This window comes from Oryx dammah, unplaced genomic scaffold (assembly GCF_014754425.2).
Source record: "Oryx dammah isolate SB20612 unplaced genomic scaffold, SCBI_Odam_1.1 HiC_scaffold_29, whole genome shotgun sequence".
Taxonomy (NCBI): domain Eukaryota; kingdom Metazoa; phylum Chordata; class Mammalia; order Artiodactyla; family Bovidae; genus Oryx; species Oryx dammah.
This window is the reverse complement of record NW_024070213.1, coordinates 93,055,264-93,077,752: the sequence shown is the minus strand read 5'-3', so window position 1 is coordinate 93,077,752 and position 22,489 is coordinate 93,055,264. Positions and strand designations below refer to the sequence as shown.

At 42.6% G+C, this 22,489-nt stretch overlaps 1 protein-coding gene across 1 annotated transcript in view; it reads left to right on the top strand.

Moving 5' to 3' along the window:
• PLXNC1 (plexin C1) overlaps nucleotides 1-22,489 on the top strand; it is a 152,195-nt gene that overhangs the window by 74,950 nt on the left and 54,756 nt on the right. Inside the window, exons 8-14 of the mRNA XM_040234403.1 lie at nucleotides 1,997-2,099; nucleotides 2,243-2,344; nucleotides 12,783-12,922; nucleotides 15,771-15,950; nucleotides 18,372-18,453; nucleotides 21,844-22,047; nucleotides 22,164-22,349. Of these exons, the coding sequence (XP_040090337.1) occupies nucleotides 1,997-2,099; nucleotides 2,243-2,344; nucleotides 12,783-12,922; nucleotides 15,771-15,950; nucleotides 18,372-18,453; nucleotides 21,844-22,047; nucleotides 22,164-22,349 (997 nt within the window). The remainder of the gene's footprint in view (nucleotides 1-1,996; nucleotides 2,100-2,242; nucleotides 2,345-12,782; nucleotides 12,923-15,770; nucleotides 15,951-18,371; nucleotides 18,454-21,843; nucleotides 22,048-22,163; nucleotides 22,350-22,489) is intronic.

Sequence of the window (22,489 nt, the reverse complement as noted above, 5' to 3'; positions counted from 1 at the left end):
TCTCCAACCCAGAGGTGGCCTTGAAGTAATAGGCAAAAGGGTGCAGCTAGGTTATCTGCAGATCAGAATGATTTTGGGAATTTGAGTCAAGGAAGAGAGTGGAGCATGAGGTAAAAGGAAGTCAGTTAAAGACAAGAGAAGGTGGAAGTCTCTGTCATCAAAAGAACAAGTTAGGACTTCCCTGGTGGTCCAGTGGTAAAGTGGCAATGCAGGGGACACAGGTTCGATCAATGATCCAGGAAGATTCCACACACCTTGGAGGAACTGAGCCTATGCACCGCCAACTACTGAGCCGGTGCTGTGCAATGAGAGAAGCCACCCTAACTAGGGAAAGCTCCTGTGCACAGCAATGAAGATCCAGCACAGCCATAAATAAATAGATTAATAATTTTTTAAAAAAGAACATGTTAATCATGACCCACATTTTTGTACCATGTTTGGCCCTGTTGAGCTGCATACCCCCCTTGCTTCTAAAGCAGAGTGAAGGCAGAGAAAAGATGTTTCCCAGGTTCCTGGTTTTCCAACTGGAAAATGGGATGGACATTTCCATGGAAATGATAGGAAGCTGTCTTATTAGTGATTCCGTAGTTCTTTCAGTGGTATGCTTGACCAACTGGATGAGTGCCAAATGTAGGTTTCTGTGGGTCTGGCCTGGGAACCATTGTTTCTTCAGGGAAAAGGCAACAAACTGGAAGCTGAGTAGGGAGGCCACCCTAACCCTATATGGACAGGAGCTGGCAGACTTTACCTTTACCACCTCGGCATTCTGATAGTGAGTTCAGTGATTTCTAACAAACAGAATGAATTCAAGCAGGGGAAAAGCTAAACTTGTTACAGAAAGCCTCAAAAGTCCATGAAAATGGCAGGGGGAGGGGGGTGAGAAAAAGGGAAAGAGCTAAACAGAATTGTATAGCTCAAGGAGAGTTTAAACATAATACAGCTCCCCACCTCCAGTTGTAAAGCCTGGCGAAAAGCAGTGACTTGCCTCGGGTACACAAGGAGGTAATTAAGAACCAGATCTCAGACCCACAGCTCCCCAGAGGGTGAGTGCCCGCCCTTTCCTGCCCTTTCCCTGGGTACCTACTTCCCTTTTGGAAAGCACTTAGTAAGGTCATCACACCTGAGGGTTAGCAAGCAGAGCGCAAGGCGCAGGCCTGCTTTGAGCGCACGTTGGTGGCCTGGTAAACACTTAGGCAAGCCTGCGCTTGCTTGCTTTCTCCCACCAAAACTGCAGTTTCTGTAGGTCAGAGCTTCAGGGTGCCTTGGCATCTCTGGACACATATCTGAAATGCGAATGTGTCCCCCTCTCCCTGATCTGGTTCTCTCCTTGTCCCAGAGGCCAAAGCTCTCTCTTGTTTCCCTTAGCTACACTTCCAGACCCACTTCAATTTCCATTTTTACTGTTCTTGCTTTAACACTGATTATCCTATTAAGTGCTTTTCAAGTCTTACGCTGTTATCCATGCATGGTTGTTTGATTAGTAGACACAATTCTTCCTTAATTTGATAAAAAGCAAACAGTGGCACCCTGTTTTCTCCACTTGCCAAGGTAGCACTTTTAGTTTCCCATCTTCCAGGCACTGGGCGGTGTTCTTGCTCCAGTGAGGGTGGGCTTATTGGGGATGGGGAGATGAGCGTCCAGAGGGAAGCTTACCTGAAGGTAGACGAATAGCAGAACCGGATGTAGAAATAGATTCAGAGGGTTCCTGTCATCTTCCAACGCAACAGGTGACCCCAGCTTCAGGTTTCCATGGCAACCCCCTAGCAAGCTTCCTGATGGTCCACCAGCCCCGAGGGCTGCCCAGAGCAGGGCGCAAAGTCAGTAGTCTGTCCCTAGCCTGAAAGAACGGTCCTGTCTCCCCTGGGTTCATCACAGTCTATCTAGGGACTTTTTTTCCCCTAGTTTTTAATCTTCACACACAGCATCACAGAGGGAAATTCTAGGATGTGTGTTTTCCTAAAAATGCAGGAATTACATTGGTTTTTTGTGTTGCTAGATGTCCAGGATGTATCCGAACTGGCTGTGCCTGGTGTAAAAGTGAGAGAAAATGCATCCACCCCTTCACAGCTTGTGACCCTTCAGATTACAAGAGAAACCAGGTAAAGTGACATTTTTTTTGGTATTACAGAGTTTCACCAAAAATAAATGTTTGTGACCACCCAGCCCTAGCCTGCATTTTGTGTTTATTTCAAACTCTGAATTTCCACCCATTGGGATGTTGAAGGAATGTTCTCCGTTTCAGGACCTCTGTCCAGTGGCTTTTCAAAAATGGACACCACCCAAAACAGCAGGAGGAGGAAGATTCAAGGAGAGTATGAGCAACAGAACCACTTGGGGCTTACAGGTCAGACCCTATTTTTGTATTGATGCTGGGAAAATCCCCCTTTAAATGACAGTAACATCTGCTACTTTGGGTTCCTTTTAAAAATTCCCTATTTTGCTTTCTACCCAAATTCCCATTTTACCTTTGGTTTTTAACCAAGTTTCATTTAATTGGCTCAATACATCAGAGGCTGCACACTCACATAAAAGAAATTAAAAATCTATAGTTGTGAAAAATGATGTTCTGGTAGAAGTCAAATTTTAAATCTGATGTCGTGATCTCAGGAAGAGTTAGAGGGACGTCTAGAGCACATAGCACTGAGGGGATTTCAGTTTTTAACCACGTTTATGATTGCATTTCTGAGGGGTATACCAGGGCTGGGCGTGTCTATGCAAACCACACAAATGAATCTCTTTGAACTGCTTTTCTTTGTAGAGACAATCTGACCAGTAGTTAATAGTGTCAAAACAAAGTTGTTTCTATGTAATAAATATACATTTCTCTTCATGTCTCAAAACGGTCGTTCATGAAAAAATACTTTTCATGAAAATTTCTTCGGAAATTCCTCTTATTTTCTTCACAGTAAGTCACTAAGCTCAGCTGACAGACGTGTTTGGAAAGAGAGAATATAACCAAGGAAACATTTCTGGGCAGATTGATGCAGTCAGCACACAAGTGCTGGTGCCATTCAGTCAAGGGAAGTTAATTGAGCATCTACTATGGAGTGAAAACCGGAAAAGGACAAGTTCTTATTCTCATTAACCCTGGGTCTAGTGGGAGCAGACAAATCAAACACAGGAGCATGTTTTGTTCTTAAAGGCTCCGTTTTCTATTTCTTGACTAATCTGTGGCTTTGACACACCCATTTGCTGCTACTTAAGGTCAAGTGCCAATATAAATAAGTAACACATTTTTAATCACCACCAAACCGTTGAGAGTACGTGTAGGTGAATTCAGTGACAAGCAGAGGGGATGTGAGTCAAAATGGATTATGAAGTTAATTAAAGGCATTAGAAAAGCTTGGTGTGCCAATCTCTTCAGACTTTTTAAGTCTTTGAGGTTTTATTAAATGATGAGCCACATTACTCTTCTCATTGGTTGATGAAATTAAGGCATAGTGACAGGTGTTTAAATCAAAAAGGCACTGGCTTTAAAAACAAAAATTAAACTTCTCTTTCGCTGTTGTTTCAGTTTTTTTTTTAACTGGTCAAGTTCGTATAACACAAAATGCCCCACTTTTAAGGGTGCAGCTTAGTAGTGTTAAGTGCATTCACATTGTCATCAGGTATCGCCACCATCTATCCCCAGAACATGTTTCGACTGGCAAAACTGAAACCCTGTCCCCATTAAACAGTAACGCCTCATTTTCCCTTCCCCTTGCCCCTGGAAGCTACGGTTCTACTTTCAGTTCTCTGTGAATTTGACTACTCTAGGTACTTCAGATTAAGTGGAATCAAACAGGTTTTGTCTTTTTGTGACTGGTTCATTTCACTTAATATAATGTTCTCAAGGTTCATCCATCCTGTAACATGTGTTAGGATTTCCTTTCAGGCTAAATAATGTCGCATTGTTTGTATATATTACATTTGGTTTATTCAGTCATCCACTGATGGACACTTCTATCATTCAATTGATGTCTTGGGTTGCAGACATCTTTTGGCTACTGTAACTAATACTTCTATAAATGGATGTGTACAAATACCTCTTCAAGACCCTGTTTCAGTTTCTGGGGTATGTACTCAGCAGTGAAATTGCTGGATCATATGGTAATCCTGTCTTTAATTTCTTTAGGAACACCGTTCTGTTTTCCTTACCTCTCAGCCTTTTTACATTCCCACCAACAGCGTTTGAGTGTTGCGAGTTCTCCACATTCTTGCCAACACTTTTTTTTTTAATAGTAACCGTCTTACTTTGGTATAAGGTGGTATTTCCCTGTGATTTTGATTTACACTTGCCTACTGTTTAGCGACATTGAACCTCTTTGTGTGTGCTTGTGGGCCGTTTGTGTGCTTCTTTGGAGAAACGTCTATTCAAGCCTTCTGTCCATTTTATAGTCAGGTTGCTTGTTTTGTTGTTGCTGTTGAATTGCAGGAGTTCTTTATATACTTCAGATATCAGCCATGTATCAGATATATGATTTGCAAATATTTTCTCCTGTTCCATAGATGGCCATTGCACTCTGTTGATTGTATCCTTGGATGCACTGAGGTTTTAAATTTTGTCCAAGTCTAATTTATTTTTTTGAATTTTGTTGTCTGTGCTTTGGGTGTCACATCCAAGGTATCATTGGCAAATCCAATGTCATAAAGCTCTTATTCTAAGCGTTTTATAGTTTTAATTCTTACAATTAGGTTATTTGATCCATTTTGAGTTCATTTGCATATATGGTATAAGGTAGGTGTCCGACTTCATTCTTTTCTGTGGCTATCGAGTTTCCCAAGACAATTTGTTGAAAAACCTGTCCTTTTCCCTGTTAAATATGCTTTGCACCCTTATCAAAAAGTCACGTGACTCTGTATGCAAGGGTTTACTTCTGGGCTGTATATCCTATTCCATTGGTCCATAGGTCTGTCTTTATACCCATAAAATACTGTTTTGTAGTAAGTTTTGAAATCAGAAAGTGTGCCTTCTGAGATTTTGTTCTTCTTTTTTGTGATCATTTTGAAAGAAAACGTTTTATTCTGAGATAATGTAGATTGCATGGAGTTGTGAGAAAATAATTCAGAGAGGTCTCATATATCCTTTACTCAGTTTCTCCCAGCAGTAACATCTTGCCAGACAATAGCGCAATGTCACGACTAGGATTTGACCGTGGCAACAGTCCAGACTACAGATAAGCTCTGTCACCTCAAGCCTCCCCATGTTGCCTGTCCGTGGTCATCCCTGCTTCTTCCTCCCCTCCCACTTGGCTGTTTCTGACCTCTGGCTACCACTAATCTGGTCTTCATTCTGTAATTTTATTATTTCAAAGATTTTATATAAATGGAATCATCCAGAGGCACCCTTTGTGAATTGGTCTTTTTAACTCAACATAATTCTCTGGCAATTCATCCATTCTTTTATGCATCAATAATGTGTCCCTCTCTGTTGCTAAGTCATGGTTCAGGCAGTGACTTTTTACATTTTTAAAGAAAAAAATAAGGTCACTGCATCCTGGTTTCTTGTATTATGTCTTCTTGAACCTTTTGACATATGTGGTTGAAAGAACTGGGGTCACCAAGGAAATAGGAGAAAGCTGGAAATAAGCAAAAGCCCAGACCTGTCTTCAGGGCTTCTCCATGCATGACCTTTGGTGAAAGACATCTTTTTGATGCTGAAATGTTTTCTTTAAAGACGTGGGGATTCCCTGGCTGCCCAGTGTTTAGGACTCCGTGCTTCCACTGCAAGGGGTATGGGTTCAAGCCCCAGCTGGAGAGTTAAGATCTGGCAAGCTGCATGGCATGACCAGAAATGAATGAATGACTCAGTTCAGAATGGACTATTGGGAATGGAGTATTGTCACCGGATGGACTTCTCATGCTCTGTGATACACTGCTGTCTTTTCCTTATCACATGGAATGTGTAAATCCAGATTTCCAGTGTGGCCCTCAGGTTGGCTTTGAATGAAGCACTGAACGCTATTCCAGCAGAGAAGCCATCGAAGGCTTTCCTGCAGTGCGTCTTCCACGTCACATACATACTGAGTGCTTCCTGTGTGCCAGGCATGGGGACGTGAGATGTGAGTGAATGGTACACAGTCGTGGGTGTCCTAATACTGAGCTTGGATTGATGATCCCTATAGGTGTTGATTGTGCACCGAATATATACCAATACGCAGAGCTCCATGGATGCCATGAGGAGGACACACGGGAATCAGGGGCATCTCTTGTCATCAGTCTTAAGAATCTTCTATGTACATAAGCACATAAAAAAGAATACAATATAGAAAATAGTAGCCTAGGAAAGGTACCAGGAAGTACACAAACCCTGAGAGCCTCTCTGTGCCCGGGGCCTTGTCTTAGTCATTCTTGATTATGTAAGCCCAGGGCCTGGCAGTTAAAAACACTTCATCAGTGCAGTTGGTTAAGTCTTTGATGGATGGATGGATGGATTGATGCAAGATGGCATGCAGCCCGTAGTTAAGGGAAGAGACACCTGGAGACGGGGTGGGTCTTCTAAGCATAGGGTTAGGGTATTGTGAAAGCATAGTGCATCACAGAAAATTCCAGTGCACCCCTTATGGGAGACCCCAAGTGATTTAGTTTGGCTGGAGCAGAAGGATGCAGGAAGTTATGGGACAGAACAAGGTTGAAATGACCCTGGAACCTACATCTATAGAGCCTTACATTTTGTTTTTCAGCAGCAGTAGAATGCTCTTCAAGACTCTTTTTTTTTTTTTTTTTAATGCATGAATGAACTCATCTGAGAAGGAAATGGCAAACTACTCCAATAATCTTGCCTGGAGAATCCCATGGACAGAGGAGCCAGGCAGGCTATACAGTCCATGGCGCCTCAGACAGTCGGACACGACTGAAGCGACTTAGCGTGCGTGCGAGCGCGTGGAACTTACGAGAGAGGGCTCCTGGCTGACTCCCTGTTTGGCTCTGCTGTCCTCAGGCTCTCTCATGACCCTGTGAGCCATCCCCTGACCACAGCTTAGAAACATGTAGTGTCATGGGAGCTCCCCCACGGGAACCAGGGACGGACTTACTGATGTCAAACCAGAAAGAACCCCAGGGGGCTTCATTAGGAGCCACTTCACCGGAATAGGGCAAATAACTTAAAAATCTATCAATATATTTGCCCTTTGGATGGAAAGTATTTTCAACAGTCAGGGCCAGTCTCTGTCAGAAACAGTTGGCCTTGTCACCCTGCCCTAACCTCTTTTCCTTCCTTTTCTTAATAATCTTATATCTGGGGCCTCCACCTGCCAAGAGAAGAGGTGACTGCCCTGTCTTTCCTGTTCTCAAGGAAAGGTTGTGAAGGTCTGGGATATGAGGTTGTTCTAATATTTGTTATACTTATCACTGCCGGGTAGAAACGCACGGTACAAAGCCATGTCTTCCTGCTCCCGGGAGATTCACATTCCTTCTCTTTCTTGTGAGTTTTCTTCTCTTCCTCCATCACGTATGATGTGCATTTTAACTCCTCACAGTCAACCCAAATCACCTCATTCAGGGTCCCTGCCTTAAAGAGCAAAGTCAAATTTAACATGTGCCTTGTTGAGTAGCTTCTGTGGGCCTAGCACTGAGCTGTGTGCTGTGGGGTTCACTGCCAGTTGCTCTCGTATTCATTCATTCGAAACATTTATTGAACACCTACTATGTGCTGGGCAGAGAGGCAAAATATGTGCCCTTGTGGAGTTTTGTTAAGAACTTGTAATAGTTGGGGATGCATTTTTATGAAGCTTCTTAGTGTGTACGACAGAAAAAGCTATAAGTAGGAATGCCAGAATATGCAAAATTGACTAGGGGTGGCCCGTATTTGTGAAGCCTGGGGTTATATCCTGAGCTCAAAGTGCCCCTTTATTGGAGCTTTATGATGGACCTGTTTTCCTCACCTGATAGACAAATGTTGGCTTGCACAGGGTCAGTAGGTAGTGAGTGGTAGACACGAGGTTTGAACCCAGGCAGTCTAAGCCACGGCTTTAACCACTAGTATACACTGCACGGGGCTTCCCTTGTAGCTCAGTTGGTAAAGAATCTGCCTGCAGTGCAGGAGTCCACCTGCAACGCAGGAGACCTGGTTCAATCCCTGGGTTGGGAAGATCCCCTGGAGAAGGAAATGGCAACCCACTCCAGTATTTTTGCCTAGGAAATCCTATGGACAGAGGAGCCTGGTGGACTACAGTCCCTGGGGTCACAAGTGTTGCACATGACCTAGCAACTAAACCACATATATTGCATGACCTCAGTGTAGTATCAATGATAAGAGTCAGTCTGGAAGGGACTTCTCTTGGGTGGCCTGGGCAAGCTGTCAGGCATGTGCGTTAGTGTTGAAGGCTTGGAATGGGGTGATAGGTTGGAGCATAGTCGAAGAAAAGGAGTTAGACCCAGGAAAGCCTGGCATCTTCCCCAAGATGGGAAGAGCAGAGAAGCTTGAGATGGGAAACCAAGGCCCTCGGGAGAGGGGAGCACCAAGCATCTCCTATTGAAGTTGAGGGATGGGTTTTGATTGGTGGGGTTAAATCTGCAAGCAGGGGTCTCTAATGGAATGGAGGCATTGCCCACCCTGGTCACAGAGTCCTGGGCGCTTCGGCCAGGTCTGAGGAACCACATTCAGAAGGCTCAGTGCCCAAGAGTAGCTGCCTGATGGACTGGCCTCACAGCCTCGCCTTCAAGTCCCCCAGGTCAAAGAGGCAAGCCTCGATCTCTCTGCACAAGGCTTTGGCCCGTCACCCTCTGGGAGGCCTCCTGCTCCACCTCAGCTGGCCTTCTAACTCTCGATAATTGCTAGGACCAAGTGGCAGTTGCATCTCAAGCTCCCGAGGACCAGTCCTTTCACGGATCGGTGGGCCATGAAGAAGTATTCAGCTGGGGGCTGAGCATCAGATGGACACGACATTTTTGTTCCAATTAACGCTCTCATTTTCCTCTGGTGGGACTGTATTTTGGTGTTCTCTTTCTACATCTCACGTCTTTTTACACTTTACCATCTCCACTGCTGATTACCACTCTTCTCAATTTATACATTTCATTAATATATTACTTCCATCCTTTTTGGTCATTAATAAAGATGTTAAATAATTCTGAACCAAATTCTCACCCCTGTAGGGCCCTATAAGGCACTTTCCTTTAATTAGTTGTGCTACCTTTCATCTCTCTAATGTCCTTTGGTTTCAGATTTCCAGCTGGTTTTTTTGAACCCATGTGACTTTTTATCCAGTCTCGTTTGAACTAATTTCAAGAGTGAAAATCTGAGAAACGTTTTACTGAGTGTTGATTCAGGTCCAGGCCTACAGAGAGCTTTGCTGTATTCAGATTTTTTTTGGAAACAGATTAATAGAGTATAATTTGGTCTTAATAGATTGAGCCTGCCTAATGTACCTCTTTCTAATATTCTTTTCAATCATAGTGGTAGTTTCTCCATTAATGTCATGGTAATCTGCATTGGGTTGATGTCAGGTTTCACAAAAGGTGCTCTTCCTGTCAAGAGTAATCCTCTTAGACCTTTCCAAAGGTAACTGGTTCTTAGTGGTTGTGCTATTTCCAGTGTCTTATAATGACTTTGTTTTTAAAAAACAATAAAATAAAATAACTGGGTAGTCTGCAATCACCTAATTAACCAGTTTCTAATGTGCCTTTTTTAATATCAAATAGGCAGTGATTTAAACCTGTGAGCAGCCAGAGTTCCAAATATTTTATTAAATAATTTAAAATTGTGCAGCCATTTAAAAATAACTCTTAAGTCTTTAAAATGTAACTGACAGGAAGTAGACTGTTCTGAGGTTAATTGTTGGGCAACCCAGGGTTCTAAGGGTTAGAGCCAATGGTATTTTGATTTGATAAATGGAAATCCTTGGGCATAGGATGAGGGAGGAATCTCACTCCACAGGGCTGTAAGGAATAATCTCTGCATCAAGCTAGATTATGTTTTTAAATTAACCCCTTGTATGTGTCAGCTTATGGGACCTGCTACTTCATTTCAGGTTATGAATGAAGTCTTGATTCAAATACAGAAATAGATCTAGAATACTGAGTATGTGGCGAGATCATTCTTGGCCTTTTGTATGTACTGGATTTTTAAAGACTATTTATCAGTAAAAATAGCAAGTGTTGTATTTCTAAGAATTGTAGGCATATAACACAGCCATATAGGCACACTGTCTTTTCTTGTATATCTGAGTTGTTTATTTAATGAGGTCTGCTTGGTAGCACTTTAACCCACTTAAAAGATGTTCTCCAAGCAGACAAAGGACAACTAATCTGACCCTCTTTGCAAGCGGATCTGAAGCACCTGCTTTCACAAGATAGACCAGGGCTAGATTCCATCCTAGACAGCCAATGGAAACCTCTGTCAACAATAAGATTTTAAAACAAAATCCTTTTGAAAATAGGACTGTCTCTACTCAGGGGGAAATAAAAAGTTAATCAGGTGACATGGCCGGTCCTCTGATGGTGTTTGTGGAGCTGTTTAAGAAGCAAACTATAACCCCCTTTAGAAAATCTGTTTTAGGTTAGTTAGAAGGCTCTGTTTTTAGCCTCTCCTGAAAGCAAAGAAGTAGCATTTACTTGGCGTGTTTGAAATTTCACTTGAGCAGACATCAACTGTCTAAGTAGAAGAAGTGAGAAGGGCTATCTGCAAAGAAACCCAAGAATCAGAGCCGAGTTGGATATAAATGTGAAGTCTGCATCAAGGTTTACCTAAAGCCTCTTGCTTCCCTAAGAAGACAGTGGACCCAGTAGTGCAGGGGTCAGCCAGATTTTTTTCTTCAAAAAGTCAGACCGTAAATATTTCAGGCTTTGCAAGCCACGTGATCTCTGTGGCAAAGACTCAGCCCTGCCATTATAGTGCAAACGCAGTGACAGACAATGCGTAAATGATGGTGTGGCTATGTTCCCAAAAAACTGTATTTATGGATGCTGAAATTTGAATTTCATGTGTTTACACATGTCATGGAATATTCTTCTTCTTTTGACTTTTTTTTCCCATAGGCTGTCCAAGAACGAGCAGTGGACTGAATTTAACTTGCTCCAGGCAAATCTAGGAATTTACTTTCTCCTGATCTAGTGCACCCAGAGGTCCTGTGTCCCCCACAGCACCTCGTGCCATCCCAGGGATCCTGTAGGTGTTTAACAAATACCTGTTCACTTAGCTGGCATCCTGTCAGAGCAAAGAGTAAGCCTTTTGGTATACAACACACACTTGACATTTACGAGGGATTTATTTCCACGTCTTTGCTAATCCCCCCTATTCCAAGTACCACTCTTGCAGGTAATTTCCCCCATAAAATGCAGTCAACTCTAACAGAATAATTAAAGTGACCCTCTCAGGCCCTCTGTGATTCTATAAATACAGGACTGAAGTCCTTTACTAAGTGATTAAAATAAATTCTGCCACCGAAATCAATTCCCTGTCACATTACATCATTGCTGTGATGACATTAACAATGAATTTACCTCAATCTGGAAAATCAATCCACAGTGACCATGAGTGATGGTGACTGTTCCACCATATAGCACCTGTGTTTGTCAAGGAGCAGAATGATAAAATATCCTTTCAGCAGGGCGGGCAGCACAGCAAGGCCATCCTGATGAGCGTCATATATGCAGAGGAACAGTGGCTACTGGGGTGCTCGAAGAAGCAGGTGGCAGGCAGGTGCTTGACATGAGCTCTCCCAGTGCCTTAAGTGGCTTCCTCCTAGACTTTATCCTCTAAGTGGATACACTCGGTATTTATGACTTAGCCAAACTCCACGTGATTAAGCATCTCTGGACCTGGGGGTCATTTTCAAATACTAGGAGTGTGAGTATGAAAATTCACTCATACTAAAGATCTGCTGAGCTTTGTATGGGCTAGCATCTTAGAATCTTGCTCTGTTTGGTCCATATTATAGAAGAATATAGACTTGCTGGAAATAGTCTACAAAACAACTACTCAATGAGCAAAAAGATAGACAATGGCATCTGTAGAGAAAAGTGAAAGAGATCAAGATTGGTTTGTCTTTGAAAGGGAAAATGATTCTTGCCATCAAATAAAGGGCTTTTTTTTTTTTTTAAGGGGAATTTGATTAGATGTTGCAAATAGAGAAGTAAGGTGCATAAAATCTACATGATATGGGGCCCCAGTTATTGGGTTATTCCAAGGGAAACTTTCTTGATAGAAAAAAACCTGATAAAGCTTGTAATTGGTTCCAAGGAATAGATGGTATCTACAAATGTGGAATAACAGTGGGTGGCTCCAGGAGTTTAGGCATCCAACTACTAGATATTAGGTGACTTAACTGGTTGGTTTCTTGAGTTTTTTTTCCCTGCAGTATATTCCTTGAGTCAAATAGCCTACTGAAACAAACAAACAAACAAAAAATAGGAACTGCTTTCTTGGGAATTTAAGTTATCCTGGATGACATTTATTCCAACTTAATGATGAATCTGTTGTTGACTTACAGTCAGTGGACGCCTCATCTTTTACTTCATTTTGTTACGTTGGGAGCCTCCAGAGGCTGTGAGGCAGCAAGCATGTTTGAGAACTCTAGTGATATCTCACTCTTCAGACAGAATGTCAGACTCTTCAACTGTATTTTCAACTGTCTTGTGAGACAAAGACTAATTGCTTTGACCTCATGCTGTCGCATGTTGAGAGACATGAATCTGCGGCACTCCTCCTTGAATACATTGATTTCATTAAACACTGTCTGCTTGTGTTTGCAAAATGTTGTAATTTCCCAGTGATTTCTCGAACGGCAGTGCATAAACAGATTTTTTGGAACAATGCCATTTCTTAGCTTTGATCTTGTGTTTTAATCTTTTCTTTCCAATAGGTCTTCTCTGTTAAGTCCATTGAGCCGCAGAAAATATCGACCTTAGGGAAAAGTAATGTGACCGTCACGGGAGCAAACTTTACCGAGGCATCGAACATCACAATGATCCTGAAAGGAACCAGTACTTGTGATAAGGATGTGTGAGTTGAAATATTAGTGATTCATTCTTGGTAACATACTGAAAAGCTAAAGTTTATACCAAAGGAATAGCACTGAGATTATAATCTTTTTTATGATTAATTTCTTTCCATGTGCCAATGTGAGCCACTTACTCTGTATATTTGATATAACATGACTTCAAGAAGTAAAATAATTTAAGCACCACATTGAAGTTAATTGTGAGAGAATCTGTGCCATGTAACCCCCAACACCTCAAAATACAATAATTCCAGGATGTTGCCTATTGAGGTCCTGATTTGTTTTCATGAGCAAAATCAAGTAAGTTGAGAAACAGACATCATTTTTAAGATGATCACTTAGAAAAATAGTTGAGTACCTTAGAATTTGATGGGAAAATAGGGCCACTCTTCCGATGTATTACTGAAAGTTGAGAGGACAAATTTTCTGGTCCATTTTATTCTTTTGTTGCCTTCTCTGTATTGCAACTTAGCATGCATGCATGCATTGGAGAAGGAAATGGCAACCCACTCCAGTGTTCTTGCCTGGAGAATCCCACAGAGGAGCCTGGTGGGCTGCCATCTATGGGGTCACACAGAGTCGGACACGACTGCAGCGACTTAGCAGCAGCAGTAGCTGTACTGGAATGGTTTCAGGCTCAAATAATAACTAAATGAAACATCTATTAGTGTTAAAAAGAAGAAAACCCCCCAACACAGATATCTGGTCAATGATGTACCATTTGAACACCATTATTTCTATGACCTCTTTTCCCTAACACATTCTTTCAATGCAACTTTTGAGAGAAGAAAGTCTGGTATTTTACTAACACTCTTGTGTAAATGTTACTCTCCAAAATGAGATAAAGTAACAATAACATAATAAACCGTTTGAGTTTCTGCTTGTTAGTGTTTAGAGGTGTTGGCTAATTTAAAGAAGAAAGATGTTGCCATTTACATGCTGTAGAATAGTGAGTTTGTTCTCACCATGGAAATGTGTCAAAGACCATCCACTGAAGCATGGTGTTTGGTTCTTAACTACTAAAACAGATTTGTACAGCATTTTAATTTGCCACACTTACATACTGAATTCTTTGTTTTAATTCATTTGCTGCATCTAACCGTCATCCCCCTCCCCTCCTAGCAGTAAATTTGGGATGTCTGTCATTTTGATGGAAAAAGCTACTCCTTGGATGCTCTTCTTCTCTGTTCTGCTATTTACCAGAATTATCCAGCACACATTAGTGGCTGTATCTATGCGACATAGGTATTTTTGTATCGTTTATCCTGGCTAAATACCTCACTGCAAAAATCTTTCATTTGTGTAGTGAAGTTAGACACCTGTGTGTTCACTGAAAGGCAATCAGCTTCACTGGAAAATAAGTCGTTTTTTAGAGCATTACCCTGTTTCTGACTCTTTATGCTCTCATTTCAATTCCGAGTGTGTCTTGAGATACTGCAGTTATTAAATTAAATGACTAAGAGAGACCTTTCTGCATGTAGCATTTCAGTAACCACATCTGTGTAGTGAACCCAAGTTCACGAGCAGTAAACGTAATACCCAGTTAATTCTGCATCAGAGTTCATGCCATAATCCTAACCTCTCTTAATACTGTATTTTTTAAATACCTAATTATTCCAAGGAGAAAAATATAAGAATAGTAATGGAATGATCCATATTTCTGCCTCTCTCATTCCAAAATTGATAAACAAGTTTGAATTTTAATGATCAGCCAGTTTACAATGAGTTTCCTAGAGCTTTGCTCCGAATATAAAATCTTAGAATGTAAATTTGAGGAAGTGTCAGTACAGACTGGCTCAAATGTTTCTGAATTTGCCTTGTTGTTAGAATCTGTTATTACTGCTTAAAGGCTGTGGGTATTACCATCAATAATCATGTACAAAGCCTTTAAGTAATAATAGTAGATTCTCATGTGGTATAATTATCCTGAGCATTATCCAGACGCAACCCCGTCTTCATGACTTGTGCTTTAGAGGCTCGTGATATAGAGAGGAAGCTGAAGAGAGACGCTGTTGAAGGCTTTGCTTTGACTCCCAAAGGGTGTTGAGGGCATGCCCTGCAGATTTCAAGAGCACCCAGGACAGTCCCAGCTAAATTCCTGTCTGGAGATCGTCAGGAGCTCTGATGCTGGTTGATTCCAAGGCCCCTGGGCTCCTGGCATGGACTTTAGTGTTGAACTCTTCGTTCTTTGAATGGCAGAATCCATCTCTGCCCAGGGTTGGGTTCTGCCACACCTTCCCTGCAAGTGCTTGATTGATTTTCAAGCCTTTCATTATGGAAATTTCCATACACAACAGAGAACCTCTTCATATCCTCCAACTTCCAAGTCAACGTTTTACCAACTTTATTTCATTTATCTCCTCCACGTTTTTGAGAGTGATGGAAAGATGGAGGCTAGAGTTTTTAAGAGCATATCCCAGGATATCTCACCATATCCTTTGACTCATGACTACTTCAGTATGTATGGGTAACAGATAAGGATGGTGCCATTAGCACACTCAAAATGAATGGCAATTCCTTAATAAACTTTGATACCCAGTTCACTTGGCACTTCTTATTACATTGGGGCTTTTTAAAGGCAGTGGTTGTGTTTCCTTCTCTCCCCACATCTAGGGGAGATGTAAATAAAAACATTAAAATGCACAAAAGAAAGAGGAACCCGGCCCCAGAAAATACCCATGCTGGGTAAGTGGGCCCTGATTAATCAGTAGCTGCCTGCGGCTGTTCTGATAGTTTGGGAGCTGTTGTAGTTCATTTGTAGTTCAAATGAAGTTCAAATCCTGTCTCCTTAGGTAATCAGCTGTGCTAGCTATCTGTGTCACCGAAGAGCTCTCTTCTACCCCTTTATAGGATACAGGTTAGCCACGTGCTAAATGCCACCCATATGCAATTCTCTCTTCCATCGAGCCGAAAAGAAATGAAGGATGTGTGTATCCAGTTCGATGGCGGGAACTGTGCTTCGGTGGGATCCTTGTCTTATATTGCTCTGCCCCACTGCTCGCTCATATATCCTGCTACCACCTGGATCAGGTACTCTCTAGAGTGTGTTTTTCTCTTGTTGTGGTTAACAAGGCCATATGTATAAAGATCATGGATTTCACTCCAATAAATATAGAAATAATTGTCATAACTTAATTTTCACAGACTTCCTCTTTAGGATTTATTCTTAGAAAACAAAGCCATACCTGAGAAGTAGGTAGCCTCCCAGCATCACAGTAAATACTGTGACTACATCTTGTTTTATTCTTAGCTGTGGCTGCCAGGAAACTCACAGCTGAAGTGTTTGTTGAAATTCTGGTTTCTCTTCAGATCATGTTTGTGTTTTTCAATGTTTGTTCAACTGTAGTAACTAAGCCTAGGTTTCTGATACAAATACATAATCCTCTTCACTACATTTCACTCCTGCGTATGCCCCAAAGCTTCTTCCTTCGTATAGCCTTCATTTTATAACCTTTAGAGTAAGCTCTTTTGAATAATTTCAAGAAATATTGGGAACTATCTAAATGAGAAGCAGTGTCTACATTTCAAAGATACTCCCTATGTGAGAAATGGAAATTCCAAAGAAAACTCTTGCAGATGACTCTGTTATATTAAGAAAAAAATTCTCCCCCTAGTTGAATTTAAATTCACATTAAGATTTTGGAATATAAACCTAAAGATAGTTTCTCCACCTAACACAGCATGAAACTAACTTTCAAAGTACTGTCTAGGTAAAACTACAGATGAAGCTTTGTTTAAAAAAAAAAGAAACGGAAAATGAAAAAAAATCACTTCTAATATTCTTATTTAAGATGAAGTGAGAGGTGGATGTCTTAGGCTGCTAGGGCTGCCGTAACAAAGTACCACAGACTGGACTGCTTAAATGATAGAAATGTATTTAATCAAAGTTCTGGAAGCTATGAGTCCAAGATCAAGATGCTGTCAGGGTTGATTTATCCTGCAGCCTCTCTCCTAGGCTTGCAGAGGGCCGTCCTCTCCCTGTGTCATCACAGTGGTCTTCCCTCTGTGCCTGTCTGTGTTATAATCTCCTTTCTTCTTTTTTTTTTTTTAATAAGGACGCCTGTCATATTGGATTGGAACCCACTGTAATGACCTCATTTAACCTTAATGACCTCTTTCAGGGTCCTATCTCCAAAGAGATTCATGTGCTGAGGTCCTGGAGGTTGGGACTTCAGTTCCACTCCTAACAGCAGCATGAGGAAAGCTGACATTTCCAAACCAAGGCTCTAGCATGGTTCTCCCAGCCGTGCGTCTCAGTCCTTCCTATAAATAGGAGCAAACGGTGATGCAACACTCCCCATATGCCCAGGGTGTCAGATCTTTTGACTCAGGAAATCCTCCCAAGACTATGGGGTCCCCTGTGCATAACCCTTTTTGCCAATGAGGCACCTGAGGTGTGGGGCAGTCAGACAGCTTGCCCAGGCTCCCGGGCAGCCTGGCCCAGGCTTGCTGTGCTCTGTGCTTTGTTGTAAGATAGGAGGTTTCCTAATGTCTCATCACCTATGACAGTCTGAGCCAGTGTCTCTCGGTTACTCCTGGGCAAGAACACAGCTCTGCAGTCTGGCCATTGGCAGACCACACTTGGCCTGGTTTTCTAATGGTGACAGGCTGGCATGAGGCCAGCTCGGCCTTCCCCCTAGTGGCTAGAAGGTTCGGGGCTTAAAGCCTTCCCTCTGCCCTACACAAATCGGCCTTCTCATGCCCACCTCCTGGTCTTGGCATCATGGGCTCGGCTGGCCGACGGAGCTGACCTGTTCAGACTCCTGTCCCTTGGAATGAGTGTCTAGTGACCTAAGTGAACAGGGGTGTGAGGGCCGCCAGAGCTGTGGACAGCTGTTTATTTCACATCTAATGGCCATTTTGCTGAAATGCAATTATGTGCTAAGAATATGTGAAATCATTTGGCTTAGTTTTGGAGAGCTAGGACATAGTTGTTATTTATATGATTTACCAAATAGGAATTTAGATTTGTGATGTCATTTATAATTTTAACTTGTCCAAAGTACTCCCTGTCTCCCTACATAAAATGTAATTGGTAGGTTGGGAGTTTGATTTTGAAAATTGTTAGATTGAAGAGTCTTCCTATAGATTAAACAGCAATCAAACAAAATTCTGTTTAGTGAAACCTTTTCAAGGTGCAGCTGATGATCTAATTATATGGGGTAACATGATACAATAAAATTCAGAATTCTAGAAAAGAATCTGGGCATTTTCCTAGAATTAAAACAGGATCCAACCTGAATTTTTACATTTATGTTTCTTAAAAAACTATGATCTGTGGCCAGTATCATGAAAAGACATAAAAATATCATGCATTTGAAATTAAAATTTATTAATTTGCTCTCAAACATAACTGAGTTTAATATTAATTATGAATAACATGATGGTTTTATTCATAAATGCAAAATGCCTGTGTGTGTATCTATGAAACTCCTATTTTTTTTCTTGCAGTGGTGGTCAAAATATAACCATCATGGGCCGAAATTTTGATGTAATTGACAACCTAATCTTTTCTCAGGAGGTAAAAGGAAACGTAAGTCTTCAGCTGCTTTGTAATAATAGTTATAATCTTTATAATAATAGTTGTAGTTAATAATCTTCAAGGATGATTTTTGTTTTCATCACACTAAAATATTTGTTCTTGTTCAGTCACTCAGTCGTGTTTGACTCTCTGTGACCCCATGGACTGCAGCATTCCGGGCTTTCCTGTCCTTCACTATCTCCTGGAGTTTGTGCAAACTCATGTCCATTGAGTCGATGACACGTTGGGGATACTTTTGGTTTCTGTGCTTTTGTGCTGTTATAAGGTTTTACCTGTTGCATGATATTACCATCTGTGCTATAATGGAAATATTGACCTCAGACTTGGAGTTTGCGAGTTGTGGCACAGAGGAAAGAGGCATGAACTTGGTATGACAAGAGTTGCCATCTTCTCCCTGTGTGATTGTGGCGAGTCCTGTTAATGAGACTGTGCTTATGAACACGTGTGAACATGCCTTCTGAGTGGCTGAGGTGTGATGTAAAGATGAGTGTTTCTGGGACGAGTAGGTGGCGGTGGTCCCGTTGTGCTTAGCGTGCTGTTCAGAGATGCAGTGACCTGCTAAGCTCCCAGAGAGCCTGTCACATGCTTCTCCTCTCGCCCTGTCTCTCTGAACTGATTTGTTACCTTCCTTCTGACCTCACCGCCTCTTGCCCTTCATCTCCCCACCCAGGGGTCTGGTCCCCATCCGCACTCAGTTCTTACCCCATCACAAGTCACACACAGGCCTTGTCATGGGAATTGATGGATTTCAGAAGCAGTCTGGGGCTGCTGAGTACACATATCAGCTCTTCTCGAATGCTCTCCTCATTCTCTCTTCCTCTTTCTGTTCTTTCTTCATGAGAGATGTGATAACAGCCTCTTGGAGGCCCAGTCAGACCACTTCCTGCCAAAGCTAACAGGCGAGTGGCCGCAAACCTGGCCTCTGCTTGGAACCAGTGTGGCTTCTGGCCTAGATCCAGGAGGCCTTCCTAAGTCCTCCCAGAGCCTTGTCAGGATGCACATCCACGTCCTGATACCCTTCAGAGCCAGTTCCAAGCCTCACATTGTATCTGACTCCAGGTCATGTCTCCGTGATGTCAACACCTCCTGTTGAGTGCGTCGTATAGGTTGACCCTCTGACCAGAGGCCTTGCTTGCGTTTGTAAGTGAACTTGCTCTCCCTCCCACTGCTGTCCCTGAATCAAGTAGAATTCATTGAGCACCTGCTGTGAGCAAAACATTTTCCCAGGTCCAGGGGACAAAAGAAATAAGAGAGTCATTGCCTTCATGGCAGGAGATGGCTAATTGACTGGGATGCAACGCTGAGAGCGCAGGGTATCGTTAAGTTCTAGGTCTGCTGACTCTCTTCTGGCTCAGACACCCCACTGTGTGTTTCTAAAGGAAAGGGTAATTAAAACTGGGCAGATTTCAGCAGGTCTGTGGTGTGGACCAGGATGGTAGGGCTTGGGCAGGTGGAAGCAGGAAGGGAATTTCAGGTACAGAGGAGACAAAGCTACTCAGAGGCCCCTGGTGGGAATATCAGTGATATTCCAGCCCTGCTGGAACCAAGAGGATGGGCTGGGAATGAGCCAGAGGGATGGCTGGAAAACCACATTGGGCCGTACGAAAGGATCAGACTGAAAATGTTGCCCTTAATTCTGTAGGTGAGGGGGAGGGATTGAAGATCTTTGAGCAGAGAGTGGTGTGAGGTAAGTACCCTTTATGAGGATGAGTTTGGCAATGCTGCATAGGATCATATGTGGAGGAGTAACTGAAAAAAGCCTGGGAGGTCCTTGAGGATGCTCGTGCAAGTATCCAGGGATGCTGCGGAGATGGTGGAGCTAGAGACGACTGGTCATTTCTCTGGCATTGTCCTTGGAGGGAGTGTGTGAATGACATCCTGGAAGTGAGGGCAGAGGGAAGGAAGAAGAGGGCCTAAGATGGAGTCTTACAGAACAGCTTCATTTGAAGGCGTGAAAGAAAATAAGATGGCCAATGAAGGTGGCCAAGAAGTTTCTTCGGAACTGCAGAAAAAGAGTATTTCAGATGACGGGAGCTGGTCACAGGCATGGAAATCTAGAGAGCTGAGAATAATGAGGTTAGGATGACCCTATCACCAGTCATCTTCCTGGAAGGTATCTTCAGCAAAAAGCCAGCCTGCTGGGGTTACCGCTGTCGAGAAGGGAGAGGCTGTGGGTTTTGTGGTTTTCTTCGTGCTGCCAGAGATACGAAGGAGAGATTCAGGGCAGTCGTTTGGAAAGGGGCTTAAAGGGGAAGGAAGGTTTTGCTTGTCTATGTCTCAGCGCTTTGCATCTGATTTTCTCACCTGTTGTTTCTTCCTACCCTCTTTTCAAAACTCCAATATTAGACAGCAAATGATAAAGAGGAAAACTCCCCACCTAGCAAATTTCATTTTGTGAGTTTTAGTTGCTCTGCTTTAGAATATTTGTCAACCTCCCCTCTCCCGGCAGCTTTCTCTGCCCATCTCTTTGTACTCCTAAAAATGACAGTATTTATGTTTGCTTATTTGTTTTAAAGAAGCTGGTAAAGCTGCCATTGTTTAGTCACTAAGCTGTGTCTGACTCTTTATGACCCCATGGACTGTAGCCTGCCAGGCTCCTCTGTCCGTGGACTTCTCCAGGCAGGAATACTGGAGTAGGTTGCCGTTTCTTCCTCTAGGGGATCTTCCCCACCCAGGACCCACGTCTCCTGCATTTCAGGTGGTTTCTTTACCAATGAGCCACCAGGGAAGTCCAAGTTTGTAAAGCAGGCCATCCTTTTTGCCTTATTTCCCATCTTCGTGCTCTTTCTTTCATGGGGGCTGCTTTCTCCCTTTTACTTTTGTTTTCCTCTATTTTTTTGTCAGGCCTGCAAAGCATTTTCCTCCTTGTCATTAGTGATTTCTGCTAAGGCACAGACGTTACCCAACACAGGGAAGCCAGCAGCATGCAGGCCAGCAGCTGGCCTTGCTGAGGGACCGGCTTCTCCCCTCCTGCAGTTTCCCAGGACTCAGCCTTGATGCCCTGAAGGACACACAGGCTCGCTGGGGCAAAGCTTTCCCCTTTCTCTCACTGACTTCTTTCCAAGTACCCTTTCCCCTCATTGTATCGTCTTCTGCTTTCATTATTACTGATAGTGTTAATAATCATGTTAGCATTTGTTGAGGGCTTTTTTGCATGAATGTGTAAGCATCTTCACATGGAGAGTCACATTTAATTTAGTGAGCCCTCCTCTCATTTAGAGTTAATTCAACCCCATGAGGTATGTAGTACTGATATCCCCATTGTACAGAGAAGAAAATAGAGGCACAAAGGGGTTCAGTTGCCCAGGTCACTTAGCTCTTCAATCCCAGAGCTGAGATTCATTAATGAAGCTGTCAAAATGCTTTTTCCTTCTCCCTCAGGTCTCTGAATATTGTATGTCAAATTACTGCAGATTTCTAGCCCCCAGTTTAAAGAGTTCGAAAGGGCCTACAAATGTCACTGTGAAGCTCAGAGTCCAGGAGACCGCCTTGGATTGTGGAAGCCTGCAGTACCTTGATGACCCCAGATTCACTGGGTATCGAGCTGAGTCTGAGGTGGACACAGAATTGGAAGTGAAAATTCAAGTATGTCTCTCTCATTCAAGGTGTGGTGGGGGGAACGTGCTCCCCTCAACCAAAAAGGTGTGTTATGTTTGTGAGTTTCCACATGTGCCCAGATTTCTCCATCTTTTTCTTCACAGAAAGAAAATGATAACTTCAACATTTCCAAGGAAGACATTGAAATTACTCTCTTCTATGGAAAAAATAAGTCATTAAATTGCAGCTTTGAAAATATTACTAGAAATCAAGATCTTACCACCATCTTTTGCAAAATTAAACACATCACTGCTGCAAACAGCATCGCCACCTCTTCCAAGAAAGTTCACGTAAGCCGCCTGACAGTCCTACCTGTCAGTCTCACCTTATTTGGAGGGATTCTGATAGCTTACCGCGAACAATGCCAGGTTCCTGATCTCCTAACAAGAGGAGTTAGCTTCAGGACCAGAGACTCAGCTTCAGACACTCA